The sequence below is a fragment of the Mus caroli genome, unplaced genomic scaffold, assembly GCF_978045245.1.
Source record: "Mus caroli unplaced genomic scaffold, Mus_caroli_1 scaffold_16, whole genome shotgun sequence".
NCBI lineage: Eukaryota > Metazoa > Chordata > Mammalia > Rodentia > Muridae > Mus > Mus caroli.
The window spans coordinates 15,152,928-15,175,571 of NW_028227271.1; the positions used below are offsets into that span (position 1 = coordinate 15,152,928).

The 22,644-nt window shown below is 52.0% G+C and overlaps 2 protein-coding genes across 6 annotated transcripts in view; both read right to left on the reverse strand.

The window, feature by feature from the left end:
• Positions 1-9,208, reverse strand: part of Selenoo (selenoprotein O) — an 11,885-nt gene extending 2,677 nt beyond the window's left edge. Inside the window, exons 1-5 of the mRNA XM_021183056.3 lie at positions 8,626-9,208; positions 5,373-5,576; positions 3,961-4,147; positions 2,578-2,708; positions 818-1,098 (exon numbers count right to left, since the gene is read on the reverse strand). Coding sequence (XP_021038715.2) covers positions 818-1,098; positions 2,578-2,708; positions 3,961-4,147; positions 5,373-5,576; positions 8,626-9,182 — 1,360 coding nt within the window. The 5' untranslated portion in view covers positions 9,183-9,208. The remainder of the gene's footprint in view (positions 1-817; positions 1,099-2,577; positions 2,709-3,960; positions 4,148-5,372; positions 5,577-8,625) is intronic.
• A 2,000-nt stretch (positions 9,209-11,208) lies between these two features.
• Positions 11,209-22,459, reverse strand: Trabd (TraB domain containing). Of its 5 annotated transcripts, none has more exons than XM_021183499.2 (10): positions 22,368-22,459; positions 17,502-17,566; positions 17,120-17,198; positions 16,445-16,611; positions 15,748-15,888; positions 13,465-13,575; positions 13,231-13,370; positions 12,827-12,999; positions 12,636-12,747; positions 11,209-12,517 (listed from the first exon to the last, which is right to left on the reverse strand). In XM_021183499.2, the coding sequence occupies exons 2-10, from the start codon at positions 17,529-17,531 to the stop codon at positions 12,340-12,342; spliced, it is 1,131 nt and encodes a 376-aa protein (XP_021039158.1). In that variant the 5' UTR covers positions 17,532-17,566; positions 22,368-22,459; the 3' UTR covers positions 11,209-12,339. The 5 variants fall into 5 exon arrangements, with proteins under 5 accessions (XP_021039158.1, XP_021039159.1, XP_085688161.1 ...); XM_021183500.3 differs by lacking the exon at positions 22,368-22,459 and adding an exon at positions 21,818-22,257; XM_085832035.1 differs by lacking the exon at positions 22,368-22,459 and adding an exon at positions 21,596-21,749.
• Between the last annotated feature and the right edge of the window lie 185 nt (positions 22,460-22,644).

Below are 22,644 nucleotides of genomic sequence, written 5' to 3' on the forward strand. Positions count from 1 at the left end.
AAAATGAAAAGATAAAAACAATCCATGCAAATAGTAGCTAGCGAGGCTGAGGTAGTGTGTGGGGCACATGCCCTTAATACCAGCAACAGGCAGATCTCTGAGCTCAACGCCAGTCTGGTATACGCTGAGTTCTAGAACAACCAAAGCCACCTAGAGACTCAATCTCAAAAACAAGAAGCTGAGGCGGTTATGCTAACACAGGCAGAAAACAAGCTGGGCATGTAATCCCAGCCTTCAGGAGGCTGCTAGAAGACCTAGAAGAGCACCAGTTGGAGGCCAGCCTGGGCTAGACTGTCTCCAGACAAGTCTGCAGTTCTAAGTCTAGTCAGGAACAAAGCAGATGCTCAGCTGCTTCTACTCAATCCAGTGTGGAAACCAGAGCTGTCAGAGATAAGCTAAACAGTGACCTAGTAAACTATGCTGTAAGAACTGAAAGCAGGGACTCGCACCAAGCCAATAACTGTACACATGTTCAAAGCAGCACTATATGTAATAGCTAACGAGCCCTGAGGGGTCATTACTATACAACTAGATAGTCAGCATTAAAAATGGAGGTAAGTTCAGACACATGCTGCAACATGGAAGAACCCAGGGATCGTCTGTGGAATGAAATAAGCCAGTCACGAGTCCATGGAGTTCCTCTACTGAGGTCCCTGGAGTGGTCAAATTCACAGAAATCAGAGCGGGGGTACCAGGGAGGTAGATGGAGAGTAGTGAGAGCAGACAGAATGTCAGTTTGGGAATCGGGACTGCCTTCAGTGCCACTGAGTTTGGAGAACACTAAGTATTTTCCCACAGTGACAGGGTTGTGGCTTACCAGTCAGATGCATGGTCTCCAGAAGTTTGGCCACAAGTGTCCCATCTTCTTCCTTCTCCACCCGAATAAGGCCCAGCTTTTTGCGCATCTTCTGTAGGTAGTGCCTTTGGAACTCAGGGTCAAACTCCTCTTTTAGAATGGCCTCAGCCAGCGCAAGTGGCAGTTCTGGCTCCAATGCTTCCGCTAGTTTCTGCAGATTCCACTTGCATACCTGGGGCTGCTTACTGTATGTGTAGCGCCCAGCATTGTCAGAGGCATTACATATATGGTCAGGGTCGTACCTGCCATACAGAGAAATGCTATAAGAGGAGACACGGGAGGTGCTGGCACCAGACATTTCCTAAAGAGGTTGAGATGGGGAAAGTCCAGCAACGACAGGGGCACAGCCCAACTCAACTCTGAGCTAGGATTGTCTGCTGAACCAAAGAGAGGATTTGGAAATACATCTGGATTTGAACTTCATCAGGGCCATTGTGTGACCGACCCCAAATACTGTCATTGTTAGAGGAAGTAAGAGGTGGTCTTCCCCGATGCCCTTGGATCTTGGCGGAAAACCTCGGCCCAATCTATGGGTGCTGAATGGTAAATTACTAGGCAGGGGGTGGGGGGATGGTAATGTAGCTGAGTCGGTAGAGTGTTTCCAGAGAATTCATGAAGTCCTAGGTTTGATCCACATAAAACTGGGCATGGTGGCTCTGGCCTGTAACCCAGCACTCAGGAGGCAGGAATCACAAATTCAAAGTTATCTTTGGCTGCATAGCCAGATCTAGGTCAGTCTGGGTTACATGGGATCCTGCCTTCGGAAAGAAAGAAGAGAAGGACAGACAGAGGGAGGATGAGGGAGGCTACTTTGCTTCTCTGAGTCTCAGTTTCCCCTATTGAAACTAAAGGTGCTAACCTCATGGGGCTGTTAGAACACAAGCAAATGCTCCATGAATAAAAGCCTGTGTCATCCCCCCCCCCAAAAAAAAAAAAAAAAAAAAGGAGACACGGAGAGAAGGCAGGCTACTGGCAAGACTGATGACCTTGCCTGTGGCAACACCATTCTTGCTCTGCATGGCCCTTGGGCTCAAGCCAAGAAGATTTAGAGTGGCCTTCTTCTCCCTATTTACAATCTGTTCTGCCTCAAGGCCAGGGAGGAAACTGCTTGAGACTCAGACTGCCTTAGGCCAGATAGAGCCCCCTCTGCTCCACTCCAGCCCCTACCCTTTAGTCCACTTAGAGGCTGGCAAGGGAGGAACTTGTTCTAACTAGCTAAAATGCCACCTTTTGTTCAAAACACTCCAGAGAGGCTAAGTATGGTGGTGGCATGCTCCTATAAACTTATCAATTCAGGGGCCTGAGGCAAGAGTCTCACAAGTTCAAGGCTAGCCTGGATTATGTAATAAAACAAACTTGATTTCTACTTGTAGGGTTGGTTGACCACTGAGAGAATGAAACATTAAGAGACATGAGGGGTTGGAGAGAGCTCAGTGGGTAAGAGCACTGTCTGCTCTTCCAGAGGTCCTGAGTTCAATTCCCAGCAACCACATGGTGGCTCATACTATCTATGATGGGATCCGATGCCCTCTTCTGGTGTGTCTGAGGACAGCTATAGTGTACTCATAAATATAAAATGAGAGAGAGAGAGAGAAAGAAAAGCACCATACAGACCACACTGTTCCCTGGTCCTCTCCCTCACAGGGACCAGTTCCTAGGTGGCCAACAAGCAGAAGGTCCCATCACTTACAACCTGGGCGGGGGGGGGGTGGGGGGGTTACCTGTCCAGGAAGCCAAAGGGTCCATAGTCGATAGTGAGCCCCACAATGCTCATGTTGTCAGTGTTGAGCACGCCATGGCAAAAGCCAACACACTGCCATTCGGCCACCATCCGTGCTGTTCGCCGTGTCACCTAGAGCAAAGCAGACTCTGGTTGATGCCCATCTGCCCTTACTCATGCCAGAACACCCCAGTGCCTCTCCTGATGCCAGTGGACTTTCTGTAAGTGGTTCTCAGTGCAGGGTCTTTGTAATCCCTTTACCACTGTTTCAGAGTATGTTTTGGGTGAGTTGGTTTCTATGGGCTTAAGTGCCATTTCCACCACGTATTCTTTTAAACACTACCAATTTTGGGTTAACGATAAAAATCAGCAACACAGTCTGAGTCCCAGGAAGACCTGATAACAACACTGGGGGAAACATCACAGTCCAGAATGGTATTTCCTAAAACCTGCTATTCTAGCTCCATTCTGGGGGCTATAGGGTAATGCTACAAACTGCTCATCCAGTGACCCAACCAGAGGCAGCCCCTGAACATAATAAGGCTCCAGTGTAGCCTGGAGAACAGGAGCCCCAAGTGCAGGACTGAATCATAGCTCCCAGTGCCCAAGCAAGTGGTCTTCTGTGCCTCGCCTCATAAGGAGCACAGGGCTCCCAGGGAACAGGTAGCATGGTCAAAAAGCAGAAACTTAAAGGGACAATGTATGCTGACCAGATCACCCATCTGTTTCTGTGTTGAGAGCATACAGCTCAGCCTCATAGCTCCTCCTGCTCTGTGGCTATGTCACCACACCCCCAGCACGTGGGCCAGAGGTGGGAAATAAGAGTAACCTGGTGTGGCCCCATGTGTGACCTCTTGGACATGTGCTTGGAATATTCTGCTAACCAGCAGCAATGATGTGTATGAAAAAACAATTGACACAGAAACGGGGCCATGGCTAGCCTTTGCTGGGGGAGTCCACATCTGTTCCCCCATGTTGAGATGCCAGGTGAGTGTGCTGGGTTGAGGTCACTGACCCATGCAGTAGGAATCCGCATTCACCGGTGCTTCTGCCCATGTGTCCTTCCTTCCAAGACAAGCTACTTCTCCTGGGTCTTGTAGGTGTACTGGGCACCAGGTGTCTTAATGTCACATCATCAAAATGCCCTGGTGTATGGGATGTGGTGGTGCACAGCTTTCATCCCAACACTCAGGAGGCAGGCAGATCTTTGGTGTACATATAGAAGTTCCAGGCTAGCCAATGCTACTAAGAAAAACTGTCTCAAAACAAATCCTCTAAGCACTTGCAGGCTGCCCAGTTCTCGAGGCTGTGGGAGATGATGGGACCTAGATAAAGGAGCAAGGAGCACAAGAGGACAAAGACACCAGATGGCCACTCTGCCTACCTCTCTGAAAAAGGCCGCGTTCCTCTGTATGTTGTCCGTGTCGCAGGAATGGGCAGCCTGGATCTCAGGGTAGAAAGAGCTGATGACATAGTCAAGCATCTGGACTCGGATATCATCTCGTCCCACGCTGGGGCCTGCACGCCCTGTGTGCTCATCAGGAGGCTTAAAAATTTCAAAGGAGCCGAATCTGTAGGAAAGATCCCAGTGTTCAATGGATCATACCTTGTGAGAACAAGAAAAACCACCATGGCCACAAGGCTGTGGAGCCACACAATGGGAGAGCACGCTATGGAGACACAGCAGCACACAGCCAGAGTACTGCCAGATCTGAGTGACAGGCAGGACTCAATCTGGCCAACTGTCAGCCTCTAGCTCCCAGATGCTGGAGACTCATCAGGCCAAGAAACCACCATGACTGTCTACTTTGCCAGCTCCAACTCCACACAGGATTGTGTGTACCCCACATATTGTGAGGACAGCCAGGGGTAGTCTACTCAGAAAGTATGTACGCGTGCCAGTGCCAGTCAGTTGGTGTCCCACAAGGACGCCAGTCATGTATGGAGCCGTTTTACATTTTTGTTTTTTCGAGACAGGGTTGCTCTGTGTAGCCCTGGCTGTCCTGGAACTCACTTTGTAGACCAGGCTGGCCTCGAACTCAGAAATCCGCCTGCCTCTGCCTCCTGAGTGCTGGAATTAAAGGTGTGTGCCACCACTGCCCGGCTTTAAATTTTTTTATGTTTTAAAAATTTTGAGACAGGGTTTCTCTATATCCCTGGATGTTCTTAAACTCAATCTATAGACCAGGCTGGCCTCAAATTCAGAGATCTATCTGCCTCTGCCTCCTGAGTGCCAGGACTAATGGTGTGCGCCACCATACCCAGCTGACATTTTTTAAAAATTGTAGCTGGGTTGATGCTCGCAATTGGTGGGCAGAGGGCAGTGGTGCTATCTATCACCACTGTCCAAGGCACAGGATGACCTCTACTCTAAAGCCAGCTAAGTCAGGGGAATGGGCCTCTACAGTGCAGCAGTTACCATCTTTGACCCCTTTCCATCCTCACTGAGGCCAGAAAAAGCCAGAGGCCAGCAGGGGCCGTGTGTGCTGAGTGCTGATGACTGACTAGCCTGGGCACAATAAGATGGAGAATCCTAAGATCACACCAGCCACCTCCTTGTTCACACAGTCCCTGCCGGCTGGACACCAAGCTCAGGTGAAGGCAAGACAGGCATCTGCAGAAAGGACTGGACTAATGAGTCAGGCACTGCATTGAGAAGCATCTGGGGCCGAGTCCTGACCACAGCCGGGAGCTCTTGCTTGTTCAGGAGCTGGGTCAACCTGGCTGCACAAGCATGGATCTCGTATGCTCTAGGAGCAAGTGCATGTAGATAGGCCTAATGGACCCCAGCATTACCTTATGAAAGTGGGAGCTATACGCAACACAACCGTGCACTTTTCATATTTTGGATTACCATCATAGAACACGTCTCGCATCACTGTAGACTCAGATGTGACGCAGGCCCCGGCCCTGGTGGTGGGGATTCCCAGGTGAAACATGGCTTCGCTGCACAGGAACTCACGGATGCTTGACCGCAGGACTTTGCGACCATCAGCTTGTCTGAAATCAAACACAGGCCAAGGAGCCGCTAAGGCGGAGGTTATTCTGAACCAAGCTTCCCAAGAGCTTTGGGGTAGCTGTCATATGACTAAAGCTAGGTGAAGAGACACCTCCCCTGTCCCCCCTCAGTGCCCCCTCAGCCACCTTCAAGGCTGCAGTTTTGTCCTCACAGGTGTTACAAAAACATCCCTACAGTAATTAATGCACACTACCCACCAGCACTGCCCGTTGTCATGGGAAACCGAAAACTGCAGCTACAGAGGCACAAGCTCATGAGTAAGCTGTTAACGGTTCTCACAGGACTCAGGCTGTGCCAGTCCCCGAGGGGAACATAGTGGGGAGTGCTGTGACACGCAGTTGCTGACATGCTGCACATGTCACACCCCTAAAGGAAACAAAACTACACAGCCACATGCCTGTATCTGGCCAGCAGACTCAGTAGGGTCTGGGCCACCAGTCACAGGAACCTAGAGAACAAAATGAGGCAAGAAAGCTACAGTTTATGGGTAGTTTTTGTACTTGAACTCTTCCTATACACTGGGCCTGTTTTGTTTTTAGCAGAATATAGTATAGTACTGGATGCCCAGCACAGTGGCTACCTGGGCAGGCTGCATCGACAGCCCCTCCTCCTCGGAGTAATGCCTTAGGTACCTAAACCAATAGAGGACCTTGCCTGGAACGGACCAAACTGATCAAACATACTGTTTATATATGGCCCGGTAATCTTAGTGCATGGAAGACAGAAGGATCAAAAGCTGAAGAACAAGCTTGGTGTGGAGGCATGTGTGCTCAATTCCAGCACTTGGGAGGCAGAGGTAGATGGATCTCTGCAAGTTCAAGGACAACTATGGTTCTGTAGTAAGATAAGACCCTGTCTCAAAGAAAGCACAACATAGTCTATGCTAACCTGGTTGGAGTCTAGTTAAGAGCAGAAGCCACTCACCCATCTCAGGGCTCTAGAAGCCCCGACCCTACAACCACCTCCAACCTTAGCCTCAAGTCTTGGCAGTGTTGAGATGAGAAACCCTGACACACAAGGATGAGACCTAAGCAAGGGTCAAAGGGATCCCTGACTTCATGGAAACAGCTGACCTCAGGCGTGGAAATACCAACTATACGTAAATCAAGTATGAAAAGCACCACTTGGGCTGGAGAAGATGGCTCAGCGGTTAAGAGCACTGGCCAGGTTCAATTCCTAGCACCCACATGGTAGCTCAGAACTACAACTCCAGTTCCAGGGGATCTGACATCCTCACACAGACACATATGCAGGGGATCTGACATCCTCACACAGACACATATGCAGGCAACTCACGGATGCACAGGAAATGTTTTTAAAAAGCACCTTTCATGGCTGAATATGTGGCTCGGTAGTAGCCTAGGACACATGAGACTCTGGGTTTGATTCTTAGCATCAAGATATTTAAATATAAGAAAGCCTTTCTGCCGGGCAGTGGTGGTGCAAGCCTTTAATCCCAGCATTTGGGAGGCAGAGGTAGGCAGATTTCTGAGTTCGAGGCCAGCCTGGTCTACAGAGTGAGTTCCAAGACAGCCAGGACTACACAGAGAAACCCTGTCCAAAAAAAAAAAAAAAAAATCAATATCAAATTATCCTGACACCAAGGGTCTCCAGCCCTTTGGTAACTGGTGAACATGAATTATCAAAATGCAGTTTAAAGCTGCTCACAAAATGAGGAGCTGAGGAGCCCTGGAATATACATCTGCCGTGTATTTCTAAGAGCTTCTGAGAAGGTTGGTCCAGGTGAGCAGCAGGGTGCCAGTGAGACCATAAATCTGGCTTGGGGGTGGGAAGATGAGGAAGAAACCACTATTTTGAGAGATGAAGACCGCTTGGCATTGGGGGATGGTCAGCATGTTAGTGACTGGTGGAAGAAAGGATGAGAGGCAGATGTAGTGAGAAACCATAAAAGCCCAATTTCCTGTTTCTTAGTCATCTAACAAGCATCTAACCTATATAAATCATATAGCGAAAAACAGGAGCAGAGCCCCTAAGACCTGTCTGTACCTGGGTGGCAGTACTCAATTAAGAAGAGCTCCTTGGGCTGGAGATGTGGCTCAGCACTGGCTGCTCTTCCAGAGGTCCTGAGTTCAATTCCCAGCAACCACATGATGGCTCACAACCATCTGTAACAGGATTTGATGCCCCCTTCTGTTTTTTTTTTTTTTTTTTTTTAAAGAGTTCCTTGGGGCTAGAGAGATGGGTCAGTGGTTAAGAGCACTGACTACTCTTCCATAGAACCCAGGTTCAATTCTCAGCACCCACACGGCAGCTCACAATTGTAACTCCTGTTCCAGGGGACCCAACTCTCTCACACATGCAGGCAAAACCCACTGTACAAAAAAAAAACGGGGGAGGAGGAGGAGGAGGAAGAGTTGTTCCTTTGGGCCTGTATGGTTTTGGATCCAAGACTGTCTTGGACACTTGTGGTACTCTCCACTGGAAAGCAAGAACTATCCACTCGTGTGTGTATGTATATGTGCGCACGCACGGTTAGAACTGACAGGCTTGGGAGAATGGTCACAGAGAAGGTGGGTATAAGAACGGATTGTGCCCACAGTCTCTAGACAGTGCATAGAGTCTGCTAGAGGCTGGGCAAGTTGAGGAAGCATACTGCTTAAGTATGGTTCCAGATAATAGGTCTGGATACCAGCCCAGTGCATTGCTTCTGAAAACTAGACTCTGGGCAGGATGTTCAGCAAACAGTATCATTCGGGGAACTGGCTCCAAAGTCCGCGGTGTGTTTCTGAAAACACATCGGACAGCCATTAGAGGTGTGTCCCCTCCACCTGACAGAATTGGCAGATGGAGAGAGATCTCTATGAGTGTCAGCCAGAAAGTAAGCTCGTTCTTGACACTCGGCCCTTCCCTGCCAGCTTCTTTGTCTTCCTCCACCTAGGTTCTAACCCTTCATGGAGTTTGGGCGTACGGCTGTCCCTACCCGGGCGAAAGCGCCACTGGGGACCTTCCCTATTCACCCACGCGCGCAGAAGGGTGTCGCCTCCGGGAAGTTCTCCGGGAGTTCCGCACCTGGAGAAGGGCGTGGGGCCGGCGCCTTTGAGCTGCAGCTCCCAGCGCTCGCCGGCCGCTGTGCACACCTCGCCCAGGTACATGGCGGCGCCGTCGCCCAACTGCCCAGCGAACTGACCGAACTGGTGTCCACAGTAGCAGTGCGCGGCGGGCTCGGTGCCCGGCAGCAGCGCATTGCCGCTGAAGAAGAGCGCAGCCTCGGCCTCGACCTCGGCCTCCTCGCTGGCCTCGAGCCCCAGCAAGGCCAGCGCGGGCTCTGACAGCGCCACCAGGCGCGGCCGCCGCAGCGGGGCCGGCCGCGCACGGCTGAAGCAGGCTCCGGGCACCGGCCGCGGGGTGGCCAGGGAGTCCTCCGGCCCGGGCGGCGGCGTCTCCACCGGCAGCGCACGCAGGGCGCGGTTGTCAAAGCGCAGCCCTGCCAGCCAACGCGGCGTGGGCTCCATGGCTGCAGCCCAGGCGGACCGGGGCGCGGACGACGGAAGCGCGAGACCGACGCACCGTGGCCGGGTTCGGGCAACCGCGAGCGAGGCCCCGACCGCGGCCCTGACAGAGGCCATTCGCCGCGTCGCCGGAAACCCGCTCGCCCCGACCGGAAGTTTTCCCCCAACCCAGTTAGGGGCTGGTGGGAGGCACGCCCAGAAGCTTGGTTCTGATTGGTCGCCTCTCGTTTGTCCACTTCCGGGCTACGAGACGTCGCAGAGGGTGGACCTGAGATGCTGTTTAACTTCTGGCACCTGTGCACCAGGCCAGCCGAGGTCCGAAGCTCTCACCCAGGTGACATATGCCAGACTGGACTACTCCAAGTGTGCCTACAGGCTGAGTGATGTCCCTAAAAAACTACCAGGCCCCCTCACCCCTTAACTAGTGGTGAAGCCAAGGCCATTCCCTGGGTGCTGTGGGTTTGAGTGGTACTGTCCATCACATGCATAGAAACAGACATGGAATCTTTTGACTGTTTTATTCAGACAGCTAACAATCTAAGACAGTAGTTTAGCATCTTAAAGATGTGTCTTTCATCTCCTCTTTATCCAGCCGATTATATAGGTAAGTAAACAAAGGCAGGCAGTCATTTCAAAGTTCACTCTCGCTTCTCTGGTCAATCTTGTCTCAGACTTATGGTGCTGATGCTTTGCTCTCCATCATCTCCTCTCTGTAGCGGACCCGAGTCCTGCATCAGCTGTTTATATGACACTATTAACGTGTGTGTGTATCCCTTTTTACAATAAAGTACAAATATGTTTTTATAATGTGGAATATGCAGTGCCCTGCCACCAGGACAATTTTTCTCATCTGTTCTGCCCAAAGAAGGGCCAGAAGTCCTGGTAATGTTCCTGGGATCCATGGGCTAGGTGAGAATTGGTCACCCAAGATTTACTACAGGAATAATTTGGGTCAGCAATAGTACCAGAGCAAGGGCAGAGCCGAGGCTGGGCAATGGTTCCAGCTGGGGTTCTGAGCCTATCTGAAACCTGGTTCTGCATGCATGCTATGTCCTCTGTCCCCAAGTCCTTCCCTATTGGTGCCTCAAGTTGTGTTTCCCTTGCACACAGCATCTCTCTCTGAAGTGGTAGCATTTCCTTCTCTCTCCATTCTGTGTCTGTCACTTGCAATCTAGGTGGCTATGGATCTTGATGGTGGAGAGGTAAACAGCATCCAGTGCTCAGGAAAATCTGTTAGTTTCAAACAGGAGACTTGGAGCACAAATGCACGCATTCCTTCCTGGCAGTCTTTCTCCTTTTCAGCCTGTCTTCAGTTCTACACCTCAAGAATTCACCTCTGGAAATTTTCCTAGGGCCACAGTGGGCTTGTAAAACTACAATGAGGCCAGATGTGGTGGCACACGCCTTTGATCCCAGCACTTGGGAGGCAGAGGCAGGTGGATCCGAGTTCACGGCCAGCCTGGTCTACAGAGCGAGTTCCAGGACAGCCAGGGCTACACAGAGAAACCCTCTCAACAAAACAAAAACTGAACAAATAAGAAAACCCAACCCCCCACACACAGAAAAACAAAAATCCTGCAATGAACCTAAAATGTGGCCCTGGAGCTGTGCAATCACTGTCAAATCCCCTCTCCCTCTGCATGGGCGGTGAGAAGGTGGGTAGGTGTTTTCTGTGACAGAGCCTGTAGTATCTTAGCCTTGGCCAGAGCATGTGTTCTTCCTGCTGCCACTAACACAGATGTCACTGACTACCTTCAGGGTCTGCCTTGCTCTGGTCTGGCAATGATATACAACTGTTTCAGCCTCAATGCTCCTAACACAGGCAAGAACAACCTACCTTAAGGATCTTCTGATCCACTCCTACATTCCTCCCCCTCTCCCACTGCCAGGCAGTAAAGTGTGAACCAGAGGGTGTACAGGTGCTGAGCACATGTAAGGCTCATCTTGGCTGGCACACAGATAACATTGCTAGGCACTAGTGAGCACCAGGGTACAGCCTCTATACTTTGCTAAGGTGGATAGTATGTCCCCTGGCATGCAGGAGTACCCCCAGCATCCTGCAGACCTGGGGACAGATGACAAAAGAGGAAGCCAGTGCCCCATCGCCTGAGTCCCATTTCCATACACTTCACAAAGCGGGAGCTTCCAAAATTAAAATTTATTTCTTTCTAGGGAATGAGTCCACAAGTGTGAGACAGAGTACACAGCCAGCCAGCCCTGTGTCCCCACCCAGCTCCGTGTCTCACCTGATTTGGCAGCCAACACAAGGACAATCAATGTGGTCTTGGTCTTGCCAGGCTGTGCCGTAAACCAGGAGCCACAGCCTGTACACATGAATGGCTGGCTGCGCACAAATCAGCCATGGCCCTAGGTTCGTGGCCCATAGTAGGTGCCTACTGCCCTCAGTGCAGTTTGGGCATCTCACCTAATGCACAGCAATCAGGCCAAGGTCCTACCAACACCAAGGGCAGCCTTGCAGGCTCATATCTGAGGCAGCCCCACGCCACTCTGAGCTGTAGTGGTGTCTAGCAGGGGCTGGCCTGGACCCCCAAGCCGACTCTGACATACACTGCCCACTCAGGGCACACAAACACAAATAAAAAGATGACTTCTTTGTCCTCACTGGATTTAAGGCTTGTATTTCCTGATATTTGCTTCAGTTTGTTTTCTCTTTGACGTCAAAATTACCTGAGTAAAAAACCTTTTGACATTAAAAAACAAAACCAGAAACAAAACCCCATGAAAGCAAAGCCGACCCTCTGCAGGCAGAGATGCAGCTGGCAATGCCACACGCACGGCCAGGCCAGGAGGGGGTGCATGGCCACGCAGCCCCAAACCCACAGTGAGATGCACTCAGCCCCAGATGCTCCTGCCGGCCAGAGCACAAGGCACAGTGAGGTAGGTAGAGCAACAGCTTGCCAAACCCACCTGGGGTTAAGGGTGGGGTGTCTCAGTGCCTCTTCCTCAGCTTCTGGTCCTTTTGGAACTAGGCCACTGGGTCCTGACACTGCGGTTGGCCCTGATGCCCATAGGTGGCCCCACAGTGTGTGTGTGGGCTGCTGGGAAGCCTGGGCTCAGACAGTTAAATATTCTTTATTTGGGTGGGCTGGGCATTGGGAAGGCAGGGAAAGCCTGGCCTAGGCCCCCATAGGGGGTGGCTTGGATGCATCTGTCCCCAGGGACATCCCCAGACCGGTGGCGCCAGCTCCTCGTGAGCACCCCACTCAGCGCAGAGTAAAGTCCCCAGGTGCAGTCTCTTCCTTGCACAGTCCTCCTACCGGCCTGGCCGGGCTTCGCTCACCCTCTGGAGGCAGAACTGCGCAGCAGGCAGTGATAGGACCAGGTTCATGGTTCGACGGCCCATCCAGTACAGGCTGTAGCCCAGGAGACCAAAGAAGGCAGCCTTCACAGCCACCCGGGACACTCTGCCTGAGATGGACGGTGGGGGAACTCTGTGGAGGGGAGAAGTATGGTAGGCCTAGCTGCAAGTGCAAGCCCAAGGTCTTCCCATGTGTGGGTCACCACCATGTGCAGGTACAGGGACTGGGGGTGATGTAGGGAGGCACTCACGTCATGATCTCCTGGATGTTGAGGTCGGTACTCCAGTTCTTCTCAATGCCAGGCACATGCCCCATGCCAACAACGCCCACAACCACAGACGGGACACACTTCCTGGGCTCAGCTGTCAGGGGAGGGCAAACATCAGCAGCAGGCACAGGAACCAGTATCTTTGGGAGTTCCCACCCTGACCTTTCCATCACCATCAGAGGCGCGGGGAAGCTCAAGGCGCCGTGCGGCCTGCCGCAGCATATAGGTCAGATAGACATCACGCTCTGAGACAATGGTGCGATGCAGGTCAGGAAACTCCCCAATCATCTCGGCCATCATCTGCTCCAACAGGTCCTTCTGTTTGCAGCGCTCCACGTCGTCTTTGCTGAGGGCAGAGGGCATGCAGCAGGTGTGTGTGGGGTGAACAGGGGCTCGGTGGCAGACCATAGGGATGGAAACATGGGAAGTCTGTGTTGTTGACTCAGGGAAGGGGCCACAGCACTGTGTTCAGAGGTCATGGAGGGAGGCTAACAAGAGCATGTGAGGAGCTGGGTCAGAGCATAGAGCAGGTTTAGGTGTGGGATGTGCCAGGGACAGGCCAGGGAGGCTGTCCTACCTGATTGGGTCTGACAGGAAGCATAGGCCCCAGGCCAGCTTGACTTTCTGCCAGAAGGAGAGTGCAGCAATGGCCCTCTTAAAGGTGACTGGTATTGGTCGGTCACCCAGGTGGAATTTGCAGAATGGTACCTTGCTGGCCTAAGGAAGAGGCTGGGTACTAGGACTTGTGATGCCATGGGTAGATCCCACCAGTCCCTACCAATGTGTCCACAAAGCCACACCTAGCACCCACCTCCTTGAAGGCCTCCCTGAACTCGCCACCAGGGGCCATGCCCAGCTGCTCAGTGATGTGAGCAGACACCTTCAGCAGCAACATCTGCATGAGTCCAGACATAAGCCCATTCTGCAGGGAGAGGAACCATGTCAGCTACATTGCAGTGTGAGCAAGGCAAAGCTATATGGGGACAGCAGGGTGCCCTGGAGCCAGGCTGTTGAATCCATGGCTGTCCTAAGGCCCCTTCCAGTGGCAGGGGGCAAGGCATACTGGTACATGAAGAGGGTCACAATAGCAGGTCACCTTGGCCTCAAGAATCATTCAAATGTGTTTTCTCAGAAAACCAGTTTTCCTTATAGGCTGGTCAAAGATGTTGAAAAGGGGCTACCTGCTGGGGACCGCCTGACGGAAGCTGAGGGAGGCTCAGGCTGATGGAGAGCAAACAGACTGGAGTCCAGCACCTAACAGAGAGCTTTAGTCCTTGCTACAGCCGTATGTGGAGGGCAGCGTGGATGCCGAACATCTCCAGTGGCCACAGCATGGAGATGGACCCTGAGGTGTGGGTCAGTGTGCTGAGAACCCACCCTGCATGGCTGATACAGCTGGTCTGGGCCAGCTTAGGAAGGATCACCCCATGAGCTGCTGGGTGGACTGTCTATTCTGTATTTTCCTAGGAAGGCCTGGCTCTTGCATCATTAAAGTGCCCTTTGAGACCTGGTGATAATTTACCCAATAGAAATGTCCTTACTGGGCTGGTGAGATGGCTCAGTGGGTAAGAGCACCCGACTACTCTTCCAAAGGTCCAGAGTTCAAATCCCAGCAACCACATGGTGGCTCACAACCATCCGTAATGAGATCTGACTCCCTCTTCTGGAGTGTCTGAAGACAGCTACAGTGTACTTACATATAATCAATAAATAAATCTTAAAAAAAAAAAAAAAAAAAAAAAGAAGTGACCGGTACCTTTAAAAAAAAAAAGAAATGTCCTTACTTACCTGACTTGGGGGGACAGATTACAAAGTCTAGGCTGGCCATGAGACTTATGTGGGGCAGAGGTCTTGTTTCTTTTTTAATATTGTCTATTTTTTTAAATGTAACACTGGTTGGCTTAGAACTTGCTTAGAAGACCAGGCTACCCTTGAACTCAGAGATCTACCTGTCACTGCCTCCCAAGTGCAGAGACAAAAGGTGTGTCCCACCACGCTCTGTTTGTGGGGTCACAAGTCAGGCAGTACCAACGGACTACTGTAGGAACCAGAGCTGATGAGGTCAACGGTGTCCGCATGGCCAACCCACAATAAAACCTGGACACCAGTGGCTTCCTGATGGACAGCATCTGTGGATGTTATCACCCAGTGTTGCTGGGAGGACTCAGTGCCATTGGAGACTCCTTGAGGGGATGAGGGGCAGCTGGTGCCAGCCTCCCCCGACCCCCCTTGCCCTAATAGATGGGCCCAGCAATGAGCACATGGCTTAGCCAGTTGTGTGGCTCTTTTTCCAGTAGAGTGTGGACCCTCTGTTTCGAGGAGGGCATATGTACAGGTGGGGACAGGGACAAGGGCAAACACAAGACTGGTGTTAAAATCACACCTGGGGGCCAGAGAGATGGCTCAGCGGTTAAGAGCACTGACTGCTCTTTCGAGGTCCTGAGTTCAAATCCCAGCAACCACATGGTGGCTCACAACCATCTGTTAATGAGATCTGACGCCCTCTTCTGGTGTGTCTGAAGACAGCGACAGTGTACTTACATATAACAATAAATAAATCTTTTTTTTTTTTTAATCCCACCTTGGGATGGAATAGTAACTTCCTTTTACTGGGTATTCAGTAAATGGTTTATGGTGACATCCCTCATCTGGGAGATTCCCGGGTAAAAGTGCTCAGCATGTCTGGGGACACTCACGTGAGACTTTAACACAAGAAGGAAGAATGCTGCAGCTAAGGCCAGGCAGGCCTGATGGCCTCTGAACACTCAGACCACAATGATGTGCTGCTACACACTGCATCTCTAGCCCGGGAGGGCTGGGGCAATGTGGAAGACAGGAGTTATACAGCAATGTGGTGGCCCAGACAATGCTCAGACCCAGCACTTCAGCCTAGCAGAACAGAGGTTTCAGCTCTACCCTGTTCCTGTCTGGTAGTGGAGCCTTATCCTCTCCCGGGTGAGGGAGTGGGCTAGCAACCAGGGTACTATGACCCTGACCAGAAGGCCGCCCCAGTGAGGAGCCTGTCATCAGCTCAGAGGAGACTCAGGGCCCTGTGTCTCAGGTCCCCACGGCCCACGGCCCGCTCACTGCGCACCTGCCTGACAGCCTGCTGCAGCTTCTCCAGGCTGACCTCCTTGGCCTCTCGCAGCAGCGTCCTCTCGTCCATCTTGAGCATGGACACACGGTACTGACAGAGCTCCACCACGACCACATCCGGCTGCACCTCCCGGATAGTCTGGAAAGCAAGCACCACACTCCAGCAGACCCGTCCGTCCTGCTGCTTTTCCACACTGCACAACGGCAGTTCCACACTGGACAAGGAGCCCACATCAGGGGGCAGCCACTGCTAACAGCCCGTGTGGCTTCAGCGACGAATTCTAGGGAAAAAGCAACTGAAGAAAGCTGTGCGATGCTCTACTTGCTAAAATGAAGAAAAAGCAGGAGGCTGCAAGTTGTGGAGCAGGAAGGCCCGCTTATCATCCCTGGGGGGCTCCAGGGCTAGGAGTGCCTGCTCAACAGTTCTTGCCTGGTTGCCCTGGCCTGTGTCCCTGGAGTACAGACTGGCAGAAGCATAGCAAATAAAAGGGCACAGTGCTTAGGCTGGAGAGATGGCTCAGTGGTTGAGGGCACACTGACTGCTCTTCCAGAGGTCCTGAGTTCAAATCCCAGCAACCACATGGTGGCTCACAACCACCTGTAATGAGATCTGGTGCCCTCTTCTGGCCTGCAGGCATATATGCAGGCAGAATAATAAATCTTCAAAAAACAGGGAGTGGGTGCACAGTGCTTACCTTCACTACATCCCTCTTGCTATCATCACTGAAGTGAGCAGTGCCCACCACATACACCCTGCTCCCATCCTCGGCCACTAGCTGGGTCACAGTACGTGGAAGGTTGGGGCGTTCACGCCGTCGTTTCAGTTTCATCTCCAGGAGCAAGTTGAAGGCATCCACGTCAGCTGCAACGACAGCCAAAGCCAAGCCACGGTGTGAGAGGCCTGATGCCCCCTGTGTGAGGGGCCTAATGTCCCCATGTGAGGGGCCAGGGCCCTGCTGCCTATGCACTAGTGACAGACCCTTTTCCAGTTAGGTGAGGACTGAGTCCCAGTGGACTCAATCTCTGGCAGGCAGTGTATTCCACACAACTGCAGATGACAGGACAAGCCACCTGATTATATCTGTGAACGGAGTACTGTCTGAGGGGCCTCAGCCGGAGCTTTCTCATCACCCTCAACTAGACCCAAACTGTCCTAGCGGAGGGCCGAGGATGGGGACCAGGGGTGACTAGTGTCCCTGGAAGTGTCTGTCAGATATAGGCTCAAGCAGAGGCTCTGTGCAGATGTAAGTTGTACTAAGGGGTTCCTGCTGCCTTTACCCCCTCCCCACAGCTGGGTAGGCCATTGCTGGTCCCACCCCCTCCCTGGGGCCCAGTACTGTGGCTATACCAAGTCCTGAAGGGAAACATACAGATGTTCTGAGGGTCTCCAGAAAGCACCCTTGGCACTGCTTCTGAGGTGCCTGATGTTACCACAGGTTCCATGTCAGCCTGCAGAGGGAGAGCTCAAGTAAGTGTTCAAGCACTCGGGCCTCACCCCACAGGTCAGGCACAATCCGGCCTGTTGTACCTCCTTAGCAAGCTCAAGAGTCCGTTTGCCTCAGGGCTTTCCCATGGAGGTAGTTCTTGCTGGACTATAAAATATCCTAGTTACTACGTTAAGTATATGCTGAGAAGCAGTTAAAGGGACCCACACTGGGACGCTCTCCTCCTGTGTGCAGTAGCAGATGTTGCTGGGTTGGGACAAAGGTTGTTTAGGAAGATGTTTGTCCCACCACCCTCAGTTCCCCTTACCTCTTGAGCTGGCTTCTCCTCTCCCTCCATGGCTGGACAGCAGCTTCCTGATTGATGTAGGATGCCTGGGGAGACAGATACAGTCCTTACCTGGGGTCACAGGGCCAGGATCAGGGATTACTGTGACAACAGAACTGAGCCAGTCTTGACCCTTAGAACAGGACCTCGGCATTCCTGTCCCAGTATCATTGGCTATGTATGTGCTATTTGAGGTCTAGGGTCCTTTTGGAATGTGCCTGACTGGTGAGGGGCCAGCAATTATCCTTGAGCAACGTACAGATGACTATGTGTAGAAGTCATCTCTGGCACACAGGGGCTTTGGCCCACAACAGGTGCAAACATAGTGAAGCTAGCCTACATCTTTCTGAGGAGTTGTACTAACTCCTCTAGGGTTGTAGGACACAGTGCTGTGGCTGCTATCCCCATGGTAAGAAGCCACTTCAAGGAAGCTCTCCATTTTTTTTTTTTTTTTTTTTATAATGATGGCCACAACCATTTGGCTACCAGCCAGATGGAAGAAGGCTAAGCAAGACAACAGTTAGCATCTTGAGAAGTCAAGACAGTTTTTCTAGTTTAAAAGACAAAGAAGCCTAACATGGAAGAAACTGTAGTAGAAACTTGACAAGGGGTTGTACACTGGTGACAAGGGTGGTACCCTGGTGACAAGGGTGGCACCCTGGTGACAAACCAGTCCATAGAGTTATGGATCTTTACTGTGCTACTGGGAGGCCCAGGGTTGGGGGCCAAGAGTCCCAGATGGTGCAGAGGGAAGATTGCCACCCTGACCAAAGGGGACAAAGGCAGTTTCAGACTACAGTACAGCAAGGTTAACAGACTTCATATCTGCCAATGAGACATTGCCTACCTGGCAGCCACACACACACACACGCTCACATAGTCATACATGTGTGTCTGTGCACATGTGTTTGGGTTCCTGTGAAGGCTACAAGGGACAGATTACCCTGGAGCTGGAGCCATAAGTGGTTGTGAGGCATCTGATGTAAGTGTTGGAAACTGAACTTAGGTCCTCTGCAAGGGCAGCACCATCATCTCTCCAGCTTCCCTAAACTATACAGTCTTAGCAAAAACATGTCCAGGCATTGGTTCCATGCTAGTGGGTCTCATGAATTATAGAAGCTATCTCCTCAAGCAAAATAAAACCATCAGTCATAATGTACAGGTCACTTATAAACAATGATATATTTGTTTTATATATGTTGCTTTAACAAAGGTGTGTGTGCATGTGTGCCGCAATTGTGTAATTATCATACATCCCACAGGGGCTAAGCAGCCAGGACAGATACAATGGTCCAGGCTGAAGGAAGCTCTTTAAAAATGACAAGTCTGCTGGAAAAATCTGGCCCCTGGGCATAGTAATTTTTTTAAAAGATTATATTACCAAACATGTATATTTATGTGTCTGTATGTGGCTCTTGCCCACAGGGGAGAGATGCCCTGGAGGCAGAGTTGCAGGTGGCTGTACACCAACAGGGATCAAACACCAGTTCTTCTAAAAGCAGTACCCATGGGGAATGGTAGTACACGCCTTTGATCCTCGTACTCAGGAGGCAGAGGCAGGTGGATCTCTGAGTCTGAGGCCAAGCTGGTCCACAGAGTGAGTTCCAGGATACCTAGGGCTACACAGAGAAACTGTGTCCTGAAAATTAAAAAAAGAAAAAGACAGGAGGTATAAAACCTCTAGGTTTTATAATGTTAAGAAACTAGAATATTTTCGTTTTCCTTTGGCTACAGCAAGAAAGGATGATTCTGTTTTCATGTGTACTGAGGGACATGTGTTCTGGAAAGAGCTGTGTCAGAATGGGGGCGTGGTAAGATGACAGTGATACCCACCACTTCTGTCTGCATACTTGTTACAGCTTCCAGGCTCCTGCCTGCCCTGGGTTTCTCTGGTCTTGCTGTATGTGACTTAGGGGTCTCTCTGGGTATACTCAAACCTCTAATGTGTGTCCAGTATGAAAATGGGGCCAAGCCTAAGCACTATCAGTCTTCTACAAGAAGAACTGTGGTAGGGCAGAGGGTAGCAGAGACCCCGAGACAGCCCCGGAAACCTTATGTTCCTGGCCTAAGGCTGGCTGTCTTTACAGAGGCAAGCAAAGCTTACTTACCATACTGCTCCAGCCTGGGGGCCCCCCTCCTCCCTAGTCTGGAACCTGTCCTAAAACGCAGCCTGGACATTTTATAAAAAGGTCAGCACATCTGGGAACTGCCGTGGCTGGCTCAGAGCCTGTGCATAGCCAAGTCAACAGTAAACAACCTGGCATCTGTGCCTGGAGCTTCACCCTTCACCTTTCATTAACAGAATTAAGTGCTTCAAAGAAACAGGAACAAGGAAGTGTGTGGGGAGGACTCTGAAGAACCTGCCTTCCAGGACAGTGTTAGAGACCGTCCCTTCCACTCCATGGAACCCCATTCAGGGGCAGGGAGGGTAACCCAAACAGAGACTAACAGTGAAAAACGAGAGGATAACCCTTGGTCTGGCTAAAGACACTGAAGCAAACCAGTATTACTAACAGCAGCACCAGGCCGCCAGAGCATGAGATGAAAACTTAAAACATCCTGTATAAGTGGGCGGGCCAACCAGAGGCTGTAGCATAGCCAGCAAATGGGAAAGAACCACGTCGGCCATGCCTGCCCTGCCCTTTAAGAGGTGGGGCTGCCCCAGGTTTGCAGTTGGCTTGGTAGATCTACCCTTCAAAGCTTGTCCAGGGTGCCTCTGAGCCTTTGAGGGGTGTGGAGGCTACCAGAGTTGGAACACTGGCTCCAGATAGCCTTGGAGAGACTCCCTGGCTGGCCCATAGCTGGACTAGTCTCACCTCTCATTATATGGCAGGTGGAGGGGTCCACAGGCTGGTCAGGAGACAAGCCCTGAGCCCTGGGATCACCAGACACACTCGATACAACCCATCATCTAGAGCAGGGCCAGCTGGGAGGGGTGGTCAGGCAAGAAGGCTACTGACAGCCTCTCCCCACTCCTTAAGCCAGAAGTCTGTGATTCTGGGTACCCGGCACTATCAAATCTACACATTTTCTGATCCTTTGGCTTCCTGCCTGTCAGATGTAATCGTAATCTGATCAGGCTACTTGAGGTAGCCCTCCACTTCCATACTCACCTAAGCACCCAGCCACTGTACCTCCACAGCATTTGTCATGTATCCTTCTCAGACATAGTCACGCTGTAAGAAGTATCTTCCTACTGCCCAACCTCCCCAGGGACCAAATCTCTTTATAAATCCCCAGTCAGTTGGCAGACAGTTTCCAGACCCATTCCCGGCCAAGACCACACTGTAAACCTTCATAGCATAAAGTCAGAGAGCTGGGATTTCTGTCAAAGAGGCCTCAACCAGCATTTCCTACCGAGCAGGGCCGTGTCAACCAGCATCCCCGAATGAGCAGGACTGTAGGGATACTTTTCCAGGCCTGCTACCAACCAGGCGCGATGCTTCCATATGCTAAACAACAGAACTTTTAGCATCTGCTAAATTTCTAGGGGAACTAGTCTCTGAAAATTCCCAGCAGTCTGCAGTTTTAAGAGGGGAAGGGTTGGCTCAAAGAGCAGAAAAGGCCCACTCATGTCAGGGCCCACAAGGAGGTATGACCCTGGCATACTAGGTCCAAGTAACTGGAGCCACGTCAGTCAAGCTCCCCACCTGCCCAGCCCCACAGCCGTCTCTCTTCTGGATCTATTCATACTAAGTGTGTTTTACCCAAATCCATACACTGAAAATATAAGGCTCAAAATAATTACATCAATATGCAGAGGTTTTAAGAGACGACTGAACTCAAGTGAAGCCATAAGGCAGAACCCACGATGGGATTGGTGTCCTTGTAAAAGACACTAAACAGCTATGAGGACACAACGAGAAAGGGCGACAAGATAGGCAGAGCCTTCATCAGTTACCCAAAAGACTAGCATTAGACCTAGGATTCCCAACCTCTACAGCTATACTAAGAGGAATAAACGTTTAAATTTCTCAATCCACAAAACCCTGTTACCACCCTGATCTGACACACCCATCATGCTTTTCAATCTCTTAAAAAACAAAAAAAAAAAACAAACAAAAAAAAAAACCCACCAAACCAAAACTGTTTCTCGGATGGCAGCTTGCTCCCCACCACTGGTCCAAAGCTGACCGCGACCAACTGGAAAAACTAGACAAGCCTTCACTGTCTACTCAGAAAACCAAGACAGCAAGAAATGACAGGGTGTGCAAAAGCCCTGGCCTCCTCTTGTCTGTTTCTGGAAGCCCGGCCACTGCAGGACCCGGGAAAACCTGCTCCGGCAGGACATATTTTACCTAAGTGTGGCAGAGCTGAGGGCCGGAAGAGGAAACAAACCCGAGATGAAGAAACCTGGCCAGCCCTCCCGGGACCTGGTTTCTGTCCACCTGGAGATGCCCCGGAGAAGCCTGCAGGCTCCCGGCTAGCAGTCTACTGTGCCAGATCCCTGCTGGCATCCTGCCCCCAGTACCACGGCCACCGCAAGATGAGTCTTCCTAGGGCGGCAAGACAGACAGGGAGGCCCAGGGACAGCTGCGTCGCACAAGACCAGCGGACCTCCAGCCCCTCCGCTTGGGGAGCACGAAAGCTTGGAGACTGTCTCCACTTCTAAAGAAGCATTTGACGTCCCAAAGCCAGCGAGGGCGCTTCTGAGCCTCCGGGGTCCTCTCGGGGACTCCCGAGCCCAGGAGCATCTACACCGTCCAGGGTCAGCCCGACCCGGTGGGCTCCGGATCCCCTGGTCTTCGCAGTCCCACCTGCAGCCCGCGCCCTCCCGCACGCGCCGTCGAGGCGCGAGGAGCCCCAGCCCGCCCGCCCGCCCGCCCACCCGGTCAGGCCACGGCGTACCGAGCGAGGCGGCGCCGCTCCTCAGCCGGCCTCCATGCGCGCGTCGCCGGGCTGACGGGCTGGGCCGGGGCGGGGCGGGGCGGCCGGACGGGCCGGACGGGCCGAGGGTGCGGGCCGCGCAGCATGCCGGGAAACACCTCCCAGGGCCGCGCGCGCGAGGTCCCGCCCCCGCCGGGGTCTAAGCGCAGGGCTCCGCCTCCCGGCCCGACGCCCCCAGGTCCTAGAGCTCAACCCCAGAGCACCGCGGGGTGCCGGGCCTCCCACAGGCGAGTCTTTG

What these genes read in the sequence shown, in the direction of transcription:
- Trabd (XM_021183499.2), bottom strand. Translation starts at nt 17,531, where the DNA reads ATGGAGGGAGAGGAGAAGCCAGCTCAAGAG. An exon ending in AGGAGAAGCCAGCTCAAGAG is followed by an intron (nt 17,199 to 17,501) that starts GTAAGGGGAACT and finishes CTCCCTCTGCAG; the next exon opens with GCTGACATGGAACCTGTGGT. An exon ending in TGGAGACCCTCAGAACATCT is followed by an intron (nt 16,612 to 17,119) that starts GTATGTTTCCCT and finishes CTGTCGTTGCAG; the next exon opens with CTGACGTGGATGCCTTCAAC.